Raw genomic sequence first — 18,130 nt, forward strand, 5'->3', positions numbered from 1 at the left:
GATGTGACTGAAAACTGCTACTAGGATTATAAGAATTTGAAGCTGTCTATAAAAGTTTATTTTCATCATATAGTTCATGGATACTGTGCTGCAGGAAGTCTTTCCTTATCTTCCACAACCAAACCCCCATTAAGATATAATTTCAAACACCCGTCTACTAGCAATACACTGGGCATCTTTTGGATATCTAAGGCTTTTAGGTCACAAAACAACTTTTTGCTCTCCCTTTCCCCCTCAAGAACTATTATGATCACACACAAGTCAGAAGGGAAATAGCTTAGAGAAAAAGACAATAGGAAGACACATGTCTATCACATCTGTAGGATTAGAAGGAAAATTTTAGTCAAATGATAAAGCAATAGAAAGCCCAAGTCCTGACTCTCGGCAAACGGAACATAAATTTAATCCCCCTCCTCCCCTTAATCTTTGGGAAGGGAAAAAAAATTGCAGAAATAATTATCCTCTCTCCAGAAGGGCAAACTAAACCCAGGACTTCTTAATCCTACATTTTAAGATTTACAAATGCTACGCTCATCAGGTATTTCCTTACTGTCTACTTCCTCCAGGTGCAGAGCAAGATTTTCACTAATTCTGAGCCAGCAGGTGGCATTAACATCTCATACACCCTAAGCAAACACAGTGTTAGTCAAATGCTGGATACAGGCAAGCTTACAAGCCTTATTTAAGCCCCATACCTAACGAGTAGTTTTCAATGACAATTTGTACAATGGCATGGAAAATTAACTACAGTCGTGCATGAAACATTCCACTATCCACTCTGACAAAATAAGACAGGATTGCCTTCTCCTGCCTGCCTGATGGTTGGCTGCATTTCCTGTCTCTCCCATCAGCACGACTGATGGGAGGTATACACTGAGGAACTTGCATCAGAACCTTATCCTAGCATGCAATAAGGCACTTAAATGGTAATGGCAACAGCAGTAATAAAGTATAACAGTAGGATCACATTTTTAATTTGTGCAATAAGCCTTTAGAGTAACAGAAGTGGGGATATGTCCCTCTTTAAATGATTATTTACTGCCTAAGAAATTGATTTGGGACTCAGTAGATGTAGGTTCCTATTTTCTGCTGATTTTCAAAACTTCCTGTGCAGCTGCTGACAGGTACACGGGACTGCCATTAGTACAGGCAGAGAAAATACTTCCTTACCTCCAATAAATGTAGGAATAAAGTTCAATGAACACTGAGGTGCTTGTGTTCTTGTGTTATAAACTCCTAAAAGGACATCCTATTTACAGGAGGTAGGAGAGGAAGAGGAAATCAGACCTTTAATATAAACACCACTGACTTCATATCAAAGTCCACAAGAATAAAATGCAAAGTGAGTGCATCATTTCAACAATGGAAACAGAATTAAGAAAAAATAAGAAAACCAACCAAAAAAAACTTTAAAACCAGAAACATATGGGGACATTTTTACTTTTCTTTCACCTTGAATTTGAAGTAATTCAGAACATGACTTGAGAAGACTAAGAGTCCAGTGGACAGGTTTTTAACATAGTCATTAAAACTTACTCTTCTTAGTACTGTACGGAAGTAGCACCTTCATTGCCCTGGAGGGGAAAGCAGAAATTAAGATCCAAAAAGGACTAGGAATTATTTTCTTCCAAGTATACTATACAAACAGCATGAGAATGTGCAGCGAACACATCAGCCACTTGTTGAAGCTATTGAATGAGTAAATTCTAATACAAAGTTTCACTTTTATTTAATAAGAACTGGCAGTCCTAACATATTGATCCTCTTTGCATTAGGAAAGTTTGTAAGACTATTCCCATGCACTTGAATGAGCTAGTGGAGACAGCTTTCAGTAACCACCCATCTTCCATACTAGAAATCCCAGCATTTTCATGTAAATGCATGCTGGAATTTAGGTGGTTTTGATTTAACCCTACCCTTCCTTTTTCTTTTTTATTCCTTTTTTTTTTTTGGTCCAGTGGAAAAGCTTATTATAAGAATTCCAGGGCCTGCCACAGATACAGAAGGAAGTTCATGAAAAATGTTAGTGGTGTTCTACAAGTCCACCTGCTGCTACACAAAACAAAAATAAACAGATATAAAGAAAAGCTGATACCTAAACAGTACTATCATTCAGCCACTTATCACCAAAGTCATAAAGTCTAGAATAAAATGTAAACCTTGGGCATTCATGTAACACCTGTTTTCTGATAATGCTTCAGTTTCTTACAGATAGCAAGTTCTTGGACTATTTCTAGAGTTCACTTACCACTGCATTTCCTGCTCTGAGACATTTGAACAGAGACTCCTATTAATCTATAAATATTTACTTGTCACCAGCCAAATATTATAGACCTTATGTCTAGAAACTCAATTCTTTTTGTCCAAGCACTCCGAAGAGCTTGGCTTTTAGAATTTAAATTTCACCTTCTGGATTCCCATATAACAAGTACCTCTGAAAGAAGTCCAAGATCATATGAATGGAGAGAAAGGAATAAGCGGTTCCACTGCATAAGAGAATCTGGGAGTATTGGCACAAGCCTTCATGTATCACTTTTCCACAGTTCTTACTGTGAAGACTTGCCCCAGGGCCTGTGCTTAAAAACAGGGGAAATTGAGATGCATGCTTCCACTGAAGCCACAATGCCAAAGCAGCAGACAGTTTGCCTGCTACAGATGACCTTTACTGCAAAGGGCTGCAGTAGATGTGCTGCATGACAGAAGGATCTTCAGCACACAAGAAAACCTCAGGCAAATGAGGGGATATTTGTGGTCAATGTGTGTTTAGTAAGATATGATCTCTTTCAGGAGTAAGGGAGAAGCTGGTATTTTCCTTCTTCACACACATAGACCCCTAGAAGTACAGAAGCACATGCTTTGTCACCCTGCTAACCAGGGCAACAATATAATTTTGCTGGTATAACTTCAGACCTACAAAAGAATAAATGTTAACTAGCATTACAACTTAAGTTGTAACGCCTTCTGGCCTGTTTTGAGATATCACATATTTCACACTAGAAGTTAGTACAGTTTGCAGATCACATTTTAGTACTTGGCTTCAAAAGGCAAATTGATAACTCAGCATTTCAAACCACAACAACTGACTGTGCTCATTTCAGCTGGGATAGAGTTAATTTTCTTCACAGTAACTAGTATGGGGCTATATTTTGGATTTCTGCTGGAAACAGTGTTGATGATACAGGGATGTTTTTGTTACTGCTGAGCAGTGCTTACATGGAGTCAAGGCCTCTTCTGCTTCAATAGGCTGGGGTGCACAAGAAACTGGGAGAGGACACAGCTGGGACAGCTGACCCCAACTGACCAAAGGGATATCCCATACCGTATGACTTCATGCTCAGTATATAAAGCTGAGGGAAGAAGACGGAAGGGGGGGGACACCTTTGGAATGATGGCGTTTGTCTTCCCAAATAACTGTTACGTGTGATGGAGCCCTGCTTTCCTGGAGATGGCTGAACACCTGCCTGTCCATGGGAAGTAGTGAATTAATTCCTTGTTTTGCTTTACCTATTAAACTGTCTTTATCTCAGCCCACGAGTTTTCTTACTTTTACTCTTCTGATTCTCCCCCGGGCTGGGGTTAAACTACGACACTGACAAATTTAAAACTTACTTCCATGACATTACCCAGAACTTGGGTTTCAGAAAAGGCCTTCTGTTTCAGAAATCAACCAAGAAGCTAGGCCCAGGACAAAAGTGCTGGTCCCTAATACCTTTCCTTTTAGAAGGCATTGACAATATTGATATTACAGGAAGTTATTAAACAGCTACTAGTAATGTAAAAGGGAGTGATAAAAGACATATGACCACACATGCAGCTGAAATTTGGGGGAAAAAAACGCTGCATTTTTTGTATACCAATTATTTTAAATAACCCTGGTCAAATTTCACTTTTCTTTCATGTACTTGCACAGTCTTTGTATGTCTAGAAGACAAACACTAAGACAAAGAGGTATTTTCACCTGTAAATAGCAGTTAAGATTGTTTATAAGCTATACAGTATCACTGATGAATTCTGGCCTCCCAAGAACCCCTTGCTATAGGAAGGCAATGAAAAAAGCAAACCCCAAACCTCACAGTCTGATAAGGCTTTAAGTTATTTTGTGATACATAACAGTTCCCCCCCTCCAAAAAAAGGATATTTAAGAACCATTAAACTTCACCCCATTCATTGTATACAAGGAGCAATCAGTACTAATAACTGTACTTCAGGACTGTAATAGCCTGGCTTGAAAACCACTAGTCTGAAAAACAGTACGTACTGAAAAATAAGGTTACCTAGGCAATGTAAGACACAAGCCAACAGGAAAAACAGACGTCTGGGTCTGTACATTTGCACAAAGACTGGAATAAATGCTAACATCTGTAGCTCAGGTCCTTTTTCCCCGGCAGACAAGGATGCTGGAGGCCCAACGTGAATCCCAACCGAGTCAAAAGGATGTGCCCATGTGCTCGCCCCTCTCCCGGCTCCCCCATTTTCTCATTCCCACTCGGGACTGCTTTTGTTAAGGACAGCACTATAAAACGGGCGGCCGGACAGCCGCCGGCCACCGCTCACACCCCGTGCCCTGGGAAGGGCCCGCTCCCCCGTCCACGCGTTGAGGCCGGGGGCGGGCGAGGAGCGCGGGGCTGGGCCCCGGGCGGGAGGGAGGCCCTGCCTGCCCCGCCGCGCTCCCTCTACCCCCTGCTAGAAGGGTCGAGGAGAAGGATGCCCGTGAGCTGCTGCCTCCGTTCCCCCGGGAGGACGCGGGGGCAGGAGCCCCTTGCCCCCGGGCGGACCCACGGCTCCGGCCTCTCAGCGCGAAGGAGGGGAGGGGAGGCTGCTGCCGTCGCACCCCTCGGCCCCTGCCCAGGCCGCTCCCCGCCGCGGGACGAGCCCACGAGGGCCTCGGCGGGGGGCGGCCCCCCCCCGAGGGCAGCAGAGGCGCAGGGCGGCGCGGGCAGGCAGCTGGGGGCGAGCTCGCTGTCCCCATCGCTGCGTGGGGGCTCTGGACGGCTGCCCCATAAGATCTCACCTTTTAGAGAGGTCCATGAGGACCCCAGAAAAAAGCTTCTCTCCCAGCCGGAACGAGACCACCAGGGCGTCCTCGATGATGTGATCCAGGGTGACCCGCACCTCGGAGCCAGGCAGCAGCGGAGCCTCCGCCTCCCCTCCGGCCGGAGCCACGGGCACCGGGGACTTGGGCTCGACAGCGGCGGCATCAGCAGCATCCGGCTCCTCCTCCTCCGGCCGGGACGGCTCCTCCCCGGGCTCCGGCTCCGCGGAGCCCCCAGTAGCCGGCGGGCAGGGCTGCGGCTCCTCCTCGGGAAGTTCAGGGTGCCCAGCAGGCGGCGGGCAGGGCTGCGGCTCCTCCTCGGACTCCGGGCTAGGCGCTCCTCGGTGCTCGGCCGGGGGCGAGCCCACGTCAGGGGTGGAGGGCGGCAGCTTCTCCGTCCTCTCAGCTTCCGGCTCCCGAGTCCCAGCCGGGCTCCGAGTGAGCTGCACAGGCGGCGGTTCCTCGGCCTCGCCGGGAGCAACCTTCCCCCCGTCGGCCTCCTCCCCATCAGGCACCACCGACTCCACGGCCTCAGTGACGGCAGGGAGAGGGTCCGCGCCGGCCTCGCTGCCCGGGATAGGCTCCATCTCGGGCTCAGCTTCACCAGCCCCCCCATCGCCCGGCACCGCTGCAGTCGCTGCCGCCTCCGCAGCCATGGCCGCCATTTTCTCTGCTGCTTCACCGCCGCCTCCCTCCAGCAGCGGGATCGATAACCACGGCCTTCCCCGCCCGCCTGGGAGGGAGAGCCCGCCCCCTAGGCTCGCATCCGGCAGCCTATTGGTGGGCGCGGTGCAATTTTCTACTTCTACTGGAGGACGGAGGAGTCCGTCAAGCCCAGCGGGAACTTCTCGTTGGTCAGCGGGGACTTCATTCAATGAAGAGTCGGGAAGAGGAAGAAGGGGTGTGGCTTACTGCTTTACAGGCCGTTACAGATTAGAGGGGTTGGCTTTCTAGGGCTGTTCCGCCACCTCATTGGTGAAAGGAGGAGCCGCTCCCGTGGGAGGCTGGTAATTGGTGGCGCCAAGCGTCCGTCAGGGGGGCGCGAGGCAGGAGGCGCGTGGTGGCAGGCATGCGCGCTGCGGGCGGCCAGGAGAGGGTGCGAGGGAAGATGGCGAGGGCAGGAGGGCGGCCCTCGGGGGGGTTAGTTCGCCCTGGAGCGGCACACCCGGGGAGAGAGGCTGTCTCTGCCTCCCAGCTTGTACAGCTCCATACCCGCCGCCGCGCGGGTGCAGGTGGGGGGTGCTACTGGTCTGTGGCGCTTCCTGCCTCCGTTCTGTGGGGGCGAGCGGGGCCCTTACTGGGGAGAGGGGGGGTGAGTGAAAAACAGTGTGGTGAGCGGGCGGGTCGCTGGGGAGAGGGAAATGTGAGGAAGGCAGTGGGCCTGGTGTCTTTTCTGAAGTAAATCAACACTTTAAAATATTAAGTAGCGTGAATTAGGTACATCGGATAAAGATGAAAAGTGCAGCGTTGAAAAGGGGAGAAAAAGAGTTAACGTTTTCCCTTAAGATGTTCTGAATCAGTGGTTTTTCTTCCTGTGGGATCAATAGCTGCTACAGTGTGGGCATTTTTTCCCCCCAGGTAGGAAATCTTGTATTTCCTAAACAAAAATTAATGAAAAAGGAAAGGTTTTAGTCTCTGACATGCATGATTTTACATTTTGGGAAGCCGAGTCCTTTGTAGAAAGGAGGGATTTGTTAGAAGGGAAGGATGGATGAGAAAGAAAAGTAGGAGCAACTGGAGGCAGAAAGACAAAAGTGATCTTAAAGCATGAATGGTTTTATTCTTCTTAGTGCTATTATGAGAGATACATTGTTCAGCAACAAATTTTCTGAAAAGTAACAAGTCAAATCTATAAAATTTTCTTTAAAAATAAAGTATTCCTTTCCTTTCATGTTAGTGACTTTTACTGGCAGACTTCAAAGTTGCTACCAACCATATGCTTACAATAGAAACAGAGCTACACCCTGGGCTGTCAGGTAAAAAACTTATTTATAAGGGGCATGAAGAACTAAAAATTTTTGCAAGAGGTATGAAGAAAAAAATCCTTGATCTCATTTAGGGCCTGGTACTACACTCACCTTTTTTCTGTTCATTGTAGGAAAAGTGAGTTATATGTAGTTAAAGGACTACAGTAACGCAAATAATTTTTTTTAGTAATAATAAATGAGGACATGGAATAAATAGTCTTCTGTAACAGCAAAATAGCTATGTATAACTGTATGCAAGTAAAACATGATCTTGCAAGCTGCTAGCTATAGGATTTTAGTAAGTAACGAAGGCATGATTAACCCACTCTGTTGTCCTGATCATAGTGGTTTGACTTACGTAACAGATATACTCTTCCTTTTATATCTGATTGTGGTTTACTTTGCACGGTGAACATAATGGTTGCATTATTGGTGGTGTAAAGTGTGTAAGGAACATATGGGAACATCAGGAAGAACAGCTAGACACATTTCTGGAGACAAATACATTGGAAATATAGTTAAAAGAATTTGCTAAAGATAAAACTGCTTGCTAAACGTAAAACTGCTTAATAAATTTTTGTATATTTTACCACCATATCTGTTAAATTAGTGGTTTGGTAGTGTGGGTGGGTAGAATTGAATGTGTTTATTGGGGGAAGGAGTAGTAGATACTGAATTACAAATTTATTTTTTTCCAGCCATGCTCCCAGCTTTGTCAGTCTGTATCACAGAGAAACAGCAGATGGATTCAGCGTATGATCTGTGGCTTAAAAGAAATCAGATTTGGTAAGCTTTTCCAAAACTACCTACCATTAATATTACTTCCTAAATCATTTTGAAACAATTTTGTTAGACCATATTTGTAAAAGATCTGTATTCTGTATTCTGTATCCTGAGGCCATAATGCTTTGAAAGATGGCAGCTGTCTAGGTGTCCCTAAGGCTGAATATGTTCTTTGCCAGAATTCTGGAGAATAACGAGATTTGTGTTGCTACTGAGTTACCTTCATTTCAAAGCTATCCCTGTGCAAGGATTTCAGTTTTAATTCAGATCTGAGATTTCAGGTTTTTCTGTATGTTTTGCCAAGGAGAATGCCATAGTGGCTCTGGAAGGTTCTCAGAAGTTGCAAATGATTCGTAAAGAGTTCTCATTTTGAGGAAGCCTGATACAAAAGAAGTGGTTGTAGGAGTGGAAGGAGGACTCTGCTGTTCTTTCCTTTCGTTATTTTTGTTATGTGTAATTATGACAACATATGACATGTAGAAAATGAAGATTTGTTTCCCAGAAACTTTTTACCTTATTCAGATGAGTCCTAGGACAGATTAAAGAAACATATTAGTGAAGATAGCTCACACATAACACCAGAACTGTTTTTACATTGCTCTCCTACGCAAGGAATTTCACTGTGCTTGGAGGTACTCCAGCTGTATTTCAACAGTAGACCAAACCATACTCTGCATGCACAGGACTGTTCTGCACATTAGAGGTATGATCATCTGTTCGAATGCTGTTTTCCTTATTACTGTCTTACACTAGTAGTAATCTATTTGTTCATTCCAAGACTAATATTGTGAGGAAAAGGCATCACATTAGCTAGAAGGGCTGGCAGGGTACAGGGATATATATCGTCATATATTCATATTCCATTTTTTAATTATTATTTTTTATTTTTTACTTGGTAGACATAGTACTGCATTTCAAAAGCTTACAACACTTGCACTCAGATAGAAGTTCGCAAAAGCAAAGTTGCCAGACAGCTTTCACACAGGGGAGGCCAGAACTGTCATGGTCCTTACTATAAAACAGCATGGCTTGTGTAGATACTTTGTACGGTTGGTGATTTTAATTGTGCTAGCCGGTCAGTTCAGTTAGCCACAGTTCATTTCTCTGGTGCTGCTGTGCCATGGCATAGAAGGATGGCAGTAAATTCTGAGCCTACAAGAAATTACCAACTAATACAAAGAGACTACTCAGCCCTGGAGCTGATGGGACATTAAGATCCAATAGCTCAGCCCAGCAGGCTTTTTGTTATGTTAAGTTCAGACTTATGTAGAGGATGGGCGTAAAATGGAAGATTTCCTCTTGTAAAACTTCAGGGAGGTTAATGCTTACTAAATCCACCTTGCTTTTCAGCAGGTGTTGCTTATGGCAGACAGTTACCATTAAAATGCTAACTGTCATCTTTTACATCTACTGGAGTCCCCAGCAATCCTTATGCTAAGCATAGGAAACAAATCTGGGTGTATGGCTTGTTAACACTCTGACTTGTTTCATTGCAATAACAGAGGAGATTATGTGCTTGACCCAAGCAGTTTAAACTACTAGAGGTTCTCAAAATAGATTATAAACAGCTCTTTTGCAGTATCATTTGCATGTTGAAAGATGCCATATGTGCTTTTAGAAAGAGGTAAATAAGGACATTTATGTACCACTCTAATGGCCAACAGAAATAGGATACCATAGGTAACCCTTAAATGAAAGTGTACTAACGGTAGGCATGTGGATGCAGGATGAAACTTGTAAGTTTAACAAAAAAGCACTCACTGTGTAATTTTTTTTCCATCCCAAATTCCTTTGATTACCATTTAATTTCTGTTTATTTTAGATCTAGCCTGTAATCCCTTTAGGATAGGGTTTGTCTTTCTGTGGCTGGTTTGCATGGTGATTGGCATAGTTGGGGCCTTGTTTCTATCCTGGAACCTTTAGAAACTGCCAAAATAAAATGTATGAAGTTAATGAAACAAATTGCACTAACACACTTTCTGTAGATTAAAATGCGTCCCCGTGGGTTCAGCAAGTGGCAGAAAGGACAGAAGTAGGAAGAAGAAACTATGAATTCGAGAGAGGAACTGATACAATTGGAGGGAATAAAATGATGAATTTGAAGGCAGGAAAAATGCAAAGTTCTATGAAGATGTAACAGCATATTGGCAGGCTGGGTAGCTGATGAAGTTGTAGTAAGTTTGGGTTGAGTGAGTGAACGGATGTGATGTGGTTGCATGATGCCTGTAAGAAGTAGATACGATTGTATCTGTATGCATGGGTATACGCGGGTGAAAGAATTGTTTCTGTGTGTGTAAGCTGGGACACGATAAAGATTGCGTCTGGCAGGCTTAACTGTTTAAAGGCCTGTGCTTCTCAGTATTAGTGATGCTGATTTGCTCTGTCATGACCAAAATGTACTATTGCGCTGACCTAACTATGAACAGAAAATCTTGAAGTCTGTGAGTAGTCACAGCATGTATGTGTGTTTCAATTAAGTGCAGTGGGTTAGGGTGTGTATAGTTTAAGATGATGTATAGTGGTAACAACATTCTCTGGGCATCGAGTTCCATAAAAGTGCGCTACCGTGAAAGAGCCAACACACAATGCAAGGTTGTAATGGAACGGTATACATAAATGGAGTATAATCAGGGTTGCAGTGAAGCCAAAGTGTATGATTGCAGCATATCTACAAATACTCAGCTTCCTTGAAGCTAATTTAGCTACCAATAACAGTGAAACTGTGATAGCAGTCTCCAGAATGGGCTGCACCCTGGTAATTGCCTAGTAGCTGCAATTTGTGGTGTTACTGGTATCCAAGCTAGCTGGATATGCGTAAGTTCAGTACGCCTGTTCATGCAGCAACTGATCTGTCTTAGTGTAGGCATATGAAAGCTCTAAACAAGTGTGTGGATTTATAGGGAGTGGTTATAGTGTCTTGGTAGGGTAGTAGACATTTTTGCTAATATCTAGACTGGGCATAAGAATTTTAGATTAGAGGTTTACAATTTGAAGTTCTAACAACCTTGCTGAGACTTTGTGACTCCATACATTAAAGGGATTGTGATTTCTATACAATAGCTCCAGTCTTTGCTGGCTTTTCAGCAACACCGCCAAGAAATAGTGTACTACAGGGAACATCATACTTTTCTCCCTGCGTCAATCTGAATCATAGTGGCAATAGCTTCCTGTGACTGCTGTAGTGACAACAATTTCCTGTGACTCTGAGGGAAGGTCTGAGGATCTCACAAAAACCTCTACAAGTCAGGGTTTAGGGACCACAGTTTTATGCTGTGTTGATAAATCCATTTTAACATTATTCAGTGTTTGCAAGGCATGATCTGCTATTGTCATGAAATTTTCAAGGCTTTCCTGTTTAAAAAGAAAAAGTGTAACCAATGAAAGCCAATGTATGTAAGCAATGCAGAGGAATATAAGCAAACAAACAGAAAGTAAGGATTGGGTCTTGATTGTATGCTGCAGACTTACTGCTTCTGTAACAAGTTAGGAAAGTAATGCTCTTAAAACAATTGTTAGTTACATTTAAGCTGTTTTGAAACTTCATTATTGATTTATTACAGAAAATTGGTATGGGAGGAGAAAATAATCAGTCATTCCTGTAATATTTGGTAACTGATTTTTGTAGCCATATGAATGTAGAGCTCATTTTGTTAGGTTTATGTATGATCATTAAAGGATTTGTAAAATCTCACTGCATGCACGCATGCCCCAGAAGTCTACCCTGCAATTTGAAAAGTTAACTATATGCCACATTTCTTGTGAACAAGAGATGAAGCCAACGACTGGGGCTTTACCTAATGTCCATATGGATAACTGATTTAAATCAATTACCATAGTTGGGGTTGCTTAAAAAAATTGCAACTGTGAGCCTGTGGGGCGAAGCACTGACATTAGCTCACTGCTGACATCTCACGCTTATTTTATAATTTTAAAGAAATGTGAGTCTGAAACTACTTCCTGTCTTTTTATATAATGACTGATTTCTGCTATCTTCTGAAATTTGTGCATCTGTAGGTACTGATGGTATCCACATTGTATCTCCGCGTATTTTTCCATTCAGATAAAATAAAACAACTTTGAAGATGCAAAATTGCTAATACTATTATTGGTTCATATTTTGTCATCTAAAACCTTATCTCTAGTTTTGCATGCATACATTATAACTGTCTTTTAATAAAAGATCTTTCATTATTTTAGTATAAATAAAAAAATAGATTAATCATGTACTAAAAACTAAGTCTATAGTGTCTCTCAAACCGTGATCATTGTTATTAAATGATTAGCTTACTGATTATAACTAATTCTTAGTAGATCAAGTGCCAGTCCTTTTCCCACACATATATGCTAGTCCTCTTCTGCAGTTACTTATTATCAGTATTAAAAGTTGTGAGCGTGGAATGGATTCATTAATTTCTATGGTACAATTTTGTAGTGCTCGGCTAGATCAATGAATTTTATTGAGTCTTGGAGACTCAGTAAATCAAAATTAGTCTAAAATGTCACCAAGACATCAAAGAGCAGAGTTTGCAGGACATCCTTTTAAAAAGTATTGTCAGGACAGTTCAGCCTTCATAGTGCTGTGGGCCAGAGATGTATCAGTGTACCTAGAAGCGGCTGTTGGGCTAGGAAACCCAACTCTGTCAGCACATGAGCTGCCTTGTGTCTGAGTCAGGTATGAAATACTCCAATTCCTTCTTGCTGGAGCTACAAACCTCATGATGGGCTGGCAGCCCATCTGACCACCTCTTCATCAAGCGTGGCAGGGAGGGAAGTACTTCTTCCATTCCCCTGCTCTGATAGACCAGGTAGATTCAGTCTGGGAGATGCTAATTGGTTAACGTGGGCCTAAATGACTAAGAAAGTTCATTTTCAGTAGTGGTTTAGGTATAGTGGAAGGTATTTACATGACCTAAAGTGCCTAGATTAAATGGCCAGTTTAGGAGCTCTGTTAGTAAAGAAAGGAATCACTCTCAGAACAGTGGTTCAGAAAGGGATGCTAAGCTAGCTCTGAAGTGATCTCAGAAAACCATCTGTCCTTTTGGCTATATGGGTACTCTAGTTTCACAGTTTAAACATTGAAATTGTGATGATCACCTGTACTGACACATTCTCAAGAGGTGAGGAAGGTTCTACAAATGTTAACAAGTGTCTGTTTGGGTAGTAAGTGACCAATCTGTTGAGGCATATAGCTTCATTTTGTCTTCATTTTGAGTGCTAAGGCTAAGTATTCTTACAAGCATAAAGGCCTTAGGCTGTCTGAATAATTTTGTAGCTAAAATTTATGTATATTTATGTTTTCAGGGCTTACATGAAACATAATGCCATTTCTGACTATTCAGGAATCAAATTACTTATATACATTCTTTAAACAGAGTTGAGTATTACTTACAGAAGTGTTCTTCCTCAACAATTTTTGATTAATTTTCCTTGATGGTTTTAGGAAAGTTTAATTTTCCTGTTCTAAAATAATGTGTTTTGCAAAGAGTAGAACTGTAGCTAGTGTATTCTCTTTGGATGACTCTGTTAGTGCCAAGAGCAGCACACGTAGGGACTGAGTTACTGAATTTAAGATCTAGGGAAACTAAAAACTAGTTTCATTCAGATATTCATTTTTTTTCTTTCTTTCTGCCTGTTTAAAGATCTCCCTGTCTGATTTGTAGTGATTGTAGTGAACAGAATAGTATATATTATTAGTCAAGTTTTATATTATCTTTTAGCCAGACTCTCACAGTGTTTTAGCATAAATATAAGGTTGTATTAAAAATCTACTGTAAAGGAAACCATTTGCTTCAAGTAGTCTATACAGCATTGTTCTTTCCTGTGGGAATGCAAGTCTTTGTATATTTGGATATGGTCAGTTGTTTCTAATTTTGTGACTTAACTGTAATGTACACATTTTAATTTTTCTGACTTGTCATGAATATTCGTATATGCTCCTTTCTGACATATCTAGGTGCTGCTTTTGCACCTTGATCACAGGTCCATTCACAATTGTGGACTTTTGCAAGTAAAAACTTATATTTCAGTTTCAAGATGATGAATTTATAGGAAAGTCATGTGTGTTCTCAAAGTGTCTAAATATTTCTAATCAAGCTTCCTAGATTTGATAGGGAACGAAAAAGCAACTGAGTCTTGCCAGACATTTAGTTGTGTCTTATGTAGACATTTAGTTGTGAAATTCTGCTGTAGTTCTTCAGATTCCTTTATCTTTAGGTATAACTTAGTGCTCTAAAACACAGTCATGGCTTTCAGAATCCATAGGGTTGCTGAAAGCTTAATTTAGCAGAGAGGTTGTTTAGTTTCATCTCCCATGTTAATTGAAGAATTTACACTGTCAGTCTTTTAAAGATCTCCCCTGTGGTTGTTAGATTCCAGCTCCTTTCCTCCTTAATGATCTGTGATGATACCACCTCCTTTGACATTCTACCAGTAATTAGTTAATAGATACCTGTTCTGTATTCTCTAAATCTTTACCCCTTCAACTGTAGATTGAGAAGAAAACTTTCTGAGTATAAGTTTTTTCATTCCTTATTTATAGGTTTTGCAGTGAGGTTTTACGGCACAGTATGTGTCAGTTACTCATTGAAATATGGTCCTGACATGGCAAAGCAGGACTGGGCTTTACCTGAATTTGAGTAGGAGATCCCTACAGAATACTCAAGTGATTTACTAATTGAATCAGTAACAGTCTTTCCCTGAATCAGTGCTAAATCAGCATCCTACACTGAGTAATGGCTCATGTAGTAGAAGAGTTTGCTCACAGAAACTATTATAGAACAATTCCCTTTATGGATACTCTGTTCTGATTGAATAAGACTTTCCAAAGTGAGGCCTTGCCATGCAACTTGTAATTTTCATAGTGCAGTTTTTACTGTGACTATCCTTCGCAGATACCCTTGCTGCTGTGGCATGATCTCTTCAAGCTGTCCTAGCACCAGTAGAAATGCCCTTGATCCTTATTGGTGCCACAGCCGTCAGTGTGGAGAGCCCTGCAGTTGTGCCTGTTCTAATTGCTAACTGAGTTATTTCTTTTATTTTGCATAGCAGAAGAAACAATTCCAGGATTTGTTGTAATGACCAGTCATTGCTAATACTGGTGTGTTATGTAGCCTTAGCTTGAGGTTTCATTCTTTCAGTGGCTCTCTTTGAACCTGAAGATCTGCTCTAAGACTAAACTCACTTTTGGCTCTCTATATTTTTAAAGTAATTGTCCAAGAAAGAAGAAAATCATTCCTTCAAGGAAGCTGTTCCAGAATAGAGATTGGAGAGTAGCCCTTGGAGTGTTCCTGGAGGTACTGTCTTTGACTTGAAATGTAAAACAAGCCACTGAAGTTCTCCAGGTACTTTTCCGAAGAGTTAGGTTATTAGTCTTGATGACTTGGATATTTTCTTCTCTGTGGTGGTGTGGTGTGGTTTGTGTGTTGGGTCTGGTGTTTTGTGTCGTCCGTCCGTTCTGTCCCCGTCCTGTCTGCCCCCCCCGTTTAAACTGAATGCAGCAGTCTTAGGTATTAAGTTGCGGTTGAAATGTGTTAAGTTCTGCACTGGAACAGGGTTGGGTTTTAGCAACTTTCCCATCTGAGGCAAAGGTTTGGAAGCTTCTTTTTGCCTTTAATTCTCTGCCATCATGTTCTCTTTTATCTTGTGACAGGTACTGCATCAAGCCACGATAATGATGTTTTTTAGAATCACTAGGATACTTCTGAATCACCCAGAGATTCAGTTGTGAAAATGGCAGGTTCTGCAAGATTTGATGTTGTTTTATACCTCAAGCAATATAAACCAGCTTCTTAAGATCTATGTTCTCTTTCCCTAGCCCCTGAGTTCCAGTCAAGAATGTCTAATTTAATGAATTCTGTGTGTTATACGTGGACATTTAGGTATTCTTCAGGATGAAAGGGGCTATTTGCAACTAAGATTGTGTAAGAATTTACATTCTAAGCTCTAGTTCTCTCTCATTGCTTTGAGACACCTATAGGAGAGATTTCTAGATTTCTGTCTGAAAAGTATTAAGGGAATAAGTTGAAATGAAAGAATGGTTAATTTATCAAAAGCCAAACACTCTGTAGCTCTAAGTCTCAATCATTCCACTTGGCAAAATAAAATTGCAGCACAATTAAATGATCACAAATTATACTTCCAGTAATGCAATATATCTTATGAATATTTTGTATGTAAGTGAGTTTCAGAATATCTCCTTGGAAATGGAGAAATTTGTATAGCTAACTGTATGAAACGTGAGTGATATGGTACTGAAAAATACAACCAGGTACTTAAATGCTATCTAAACAAATAGATATTAAGAGACAAAAGATGTGTGTGCGAACTTGCTTTTGGCATTGCCTGACTCTTCTGTTCTTACCCATGCAACTACTGTTTTTTTGTTTTTAAATTAAGGTACAAATACAATTATTTTATCTATGAATATATCATCTTGATCCATTAATTTCTGTTCAATCTCCTTTAATTATTTAAGAATGCTGTTTGTGAGAAACCTCCTTGGAATGTTTGTGGCAAATAAACAAGGCAGTAAGTATTAGTCAAATATGTGGCAGGAATATGTTTAATATGAATTTAAAATGTTAGAACTATGAAAGATGAGTATTTTAAGTCATATGTAAAGAGAACAGCAAGAAACTATAGTATACAAATATTTCCTGGAAATTTCCAAGTAATCAAAATCTTTCTAATTCCTTTTAGCTCATCAATAGTTTTTTAACAATTTGTAGGTTTGGTTGTGTCTATCAGATCACATCCAGCTTGATTTTCTTACAGGATGAGCACAGCAACTGTATTTCTTTGCACCAGAAAATGGGAGCTGGACATATTTGGGCAGCACCCCTGAAAACTATCTTTACTATTTACTGATGGTCACCTGTGTTTTAGGAGAAGAAATTGTATTGAATGTCAGGGTACCTGGAAAAAGCAATAATCAAATAATAGTTGGTATTTGAGTGAAACATTAGCCTTCCAATTACAAGTACTAAATCTTATTATTCAACAGAGGATTCTGCACATTATTATACTACTCTTGTTTTAAAATATCTGACATCGTATCTGTTGTTTAGGATTCTTCACTGAGGATTTTGGTTTAATATCAGTTGTTTGCAGAGTGTTGATTAGATGTTAAATTAGATGCTAAATAGTTCTTTTCATTGTTGCTGAAGAAGTCTATGCTGCTGCAGGGAAAGAAATATCTAGGAGGTTCACTGTCCTTTTGAAATCTGAAATGGAGTACATCTATATTCAAATTTGTGTTTAATGAAATAATAAAGCGGCAAAGATATGGACAAAAAGTGTCCTTTTTGGATAGGGTAGGCAGAACTGTTACAAGTTGGATTCTGTGACAAAATAGGCAATCAGTCAATTACTGTTGCATACATGTCCGAGAGGGAAATTACTCATATAGAAGTGGAAAGAAAATTTTTCAGGACATTAACTGTCACTTTGTTTTTCTTTCTTAGCTGATGTAAGACTGAGTATTGAAGAAGTTTTCTTTTGTCTTATGACTGAACTAAGGTGGGAAAAAAACCACCTCGATAAGCAAGTTGAAAAGAAGATTGAGAGTTTTACTTGCCTGTTTTGATTTCCATTTCTTTCTTTTACTAAGCCCGTATACTACCTAATTCATCTGGGACTTGTAAATTATGTGGGCATATAATTAAGTAACACTGCTTTAACACATTGCCCGGTGTAACCCAAGTTACTGTAGCAGCTTATATGAATCCACTCCAAGGGTGAGGTAGAACACCGTTACTTTAAACATTGTTTCTCTTCTACAAGAGAAAGTTCTTCTACAAGTCCTCACAAGGGGGTGTATTTTATTGTTGTGTAAGCTATTATTATTCATTTTGTGATGGAGAAGGACTGAGATCCAATGTCTCGTGCAGTGGTTCAGCTGACTAGTTGCAATCTGCTATGCTGCTGGAAGTTGTTTGTGTTTGATCATAACCATTTTTTAATGTTTTTGTTTGGAAGGGACCAAATTGCACTAAGTGAAAGTACTGCCAAAAAGTTTCTCAGGATTTTCCATGCCATTCCTAAACCTTTCCCCAAAATTATTTTTGGTGTTGAACACATGCATTGCTATGTATAGTATTATGTAGTTATTGTAAAATATGTGAACATTTACCTTTAAATTATATGCAATGTGCTTGTTTGCCAAGTGAAACAGGATATACCTTCCTTTAAAGATGAGTGTTGGTTTTTTTTGTTATATGAAAAAGCAAATGAATAAATGCTCTAACTATTTCCCCTTCATAAATGTTAGTGCATTGGGTACACAGCAGATAAGAAATATTTTGATGTCCCTCTGTTAAACCACTGACATCGAAATACAAACTATATTCTA

At 40.9% G+C, this 18,130-nt stretch overlaps 2 protein-coding genes across 29 annotated transcripts in view; one reads left to right on the top strand and one right to left on the bottom strand.

Annotated features, from left to right (window-relative positions):
- Positions 1–5,697, bottom strand: part of PWWP2A (PWWP domain containing 2A) — a 31,650-nt gene extending 25,953 nt beyond the window's left edge. For all 5 annotated transcript variants that reach the window (XM_072871963.1, XM_072871965.1, XM_072871966.1 and 2 more), the window contains exon 1: positions 5,012–5,697. In XM_072871963.1, the coding sequence (XP_072728064.1) occupies positions 5,012–5,697 (686 nt within the window). The remainder of the gene's footprint in view (positions 1–5,011) is intronic.
- A 65-nt stretch (positions 5,698–5,762) lies between these two features.
- FABP6 (fatty acid binding protein 6) overlaps positions 5,763–18,130 on the top strand; it is a 46,696-nt gene continuing 34,328 nt past the window's right edge. For 14 of the 24 annotated variants that reach the window (XM_072871980.1, XM_072871976.1, XM_072871982.1 and 11 more), the window contains exons 1-3: positions 5,763–6,264; positions 6,930–7,008; positions 7,698–7,785. Coding sequence is in view for 3 of the 24 variants with exons in the window: in XM_072871987.1 (XP_072728088.1) it covers positions 7,755–7,785 (31 nt within the window). In the remaining 21 variants the exon portion in view is untranslated. Of the gene's footprint in view, positions 6,265–6,358; positions 6,611–6,929; positions 7,009–7,697; positions 7,786–14,986; positions 15,075–18,130 lie in introns of those variants that run through there. The other 10 variants (XR_012044063.1, XM_072871985.1, XM_072871972.1 and 7 more) reach the window with 9 other exon arrangements.

The sequence above is a fragment of the Ciconia boyciana genome, chromosome 9 (assembly GCF_034638445.1).
Source record: "Ciconia boyciana chromosome 9, ASM3463844v1, whole genome shotgun sequence".
Lineage (NCBI taxonomy): Eukaryota > Metazoa > Chordata > Aves > Ciconiiformes > Ciconiidae > Ciconia > Ciconia boyciana.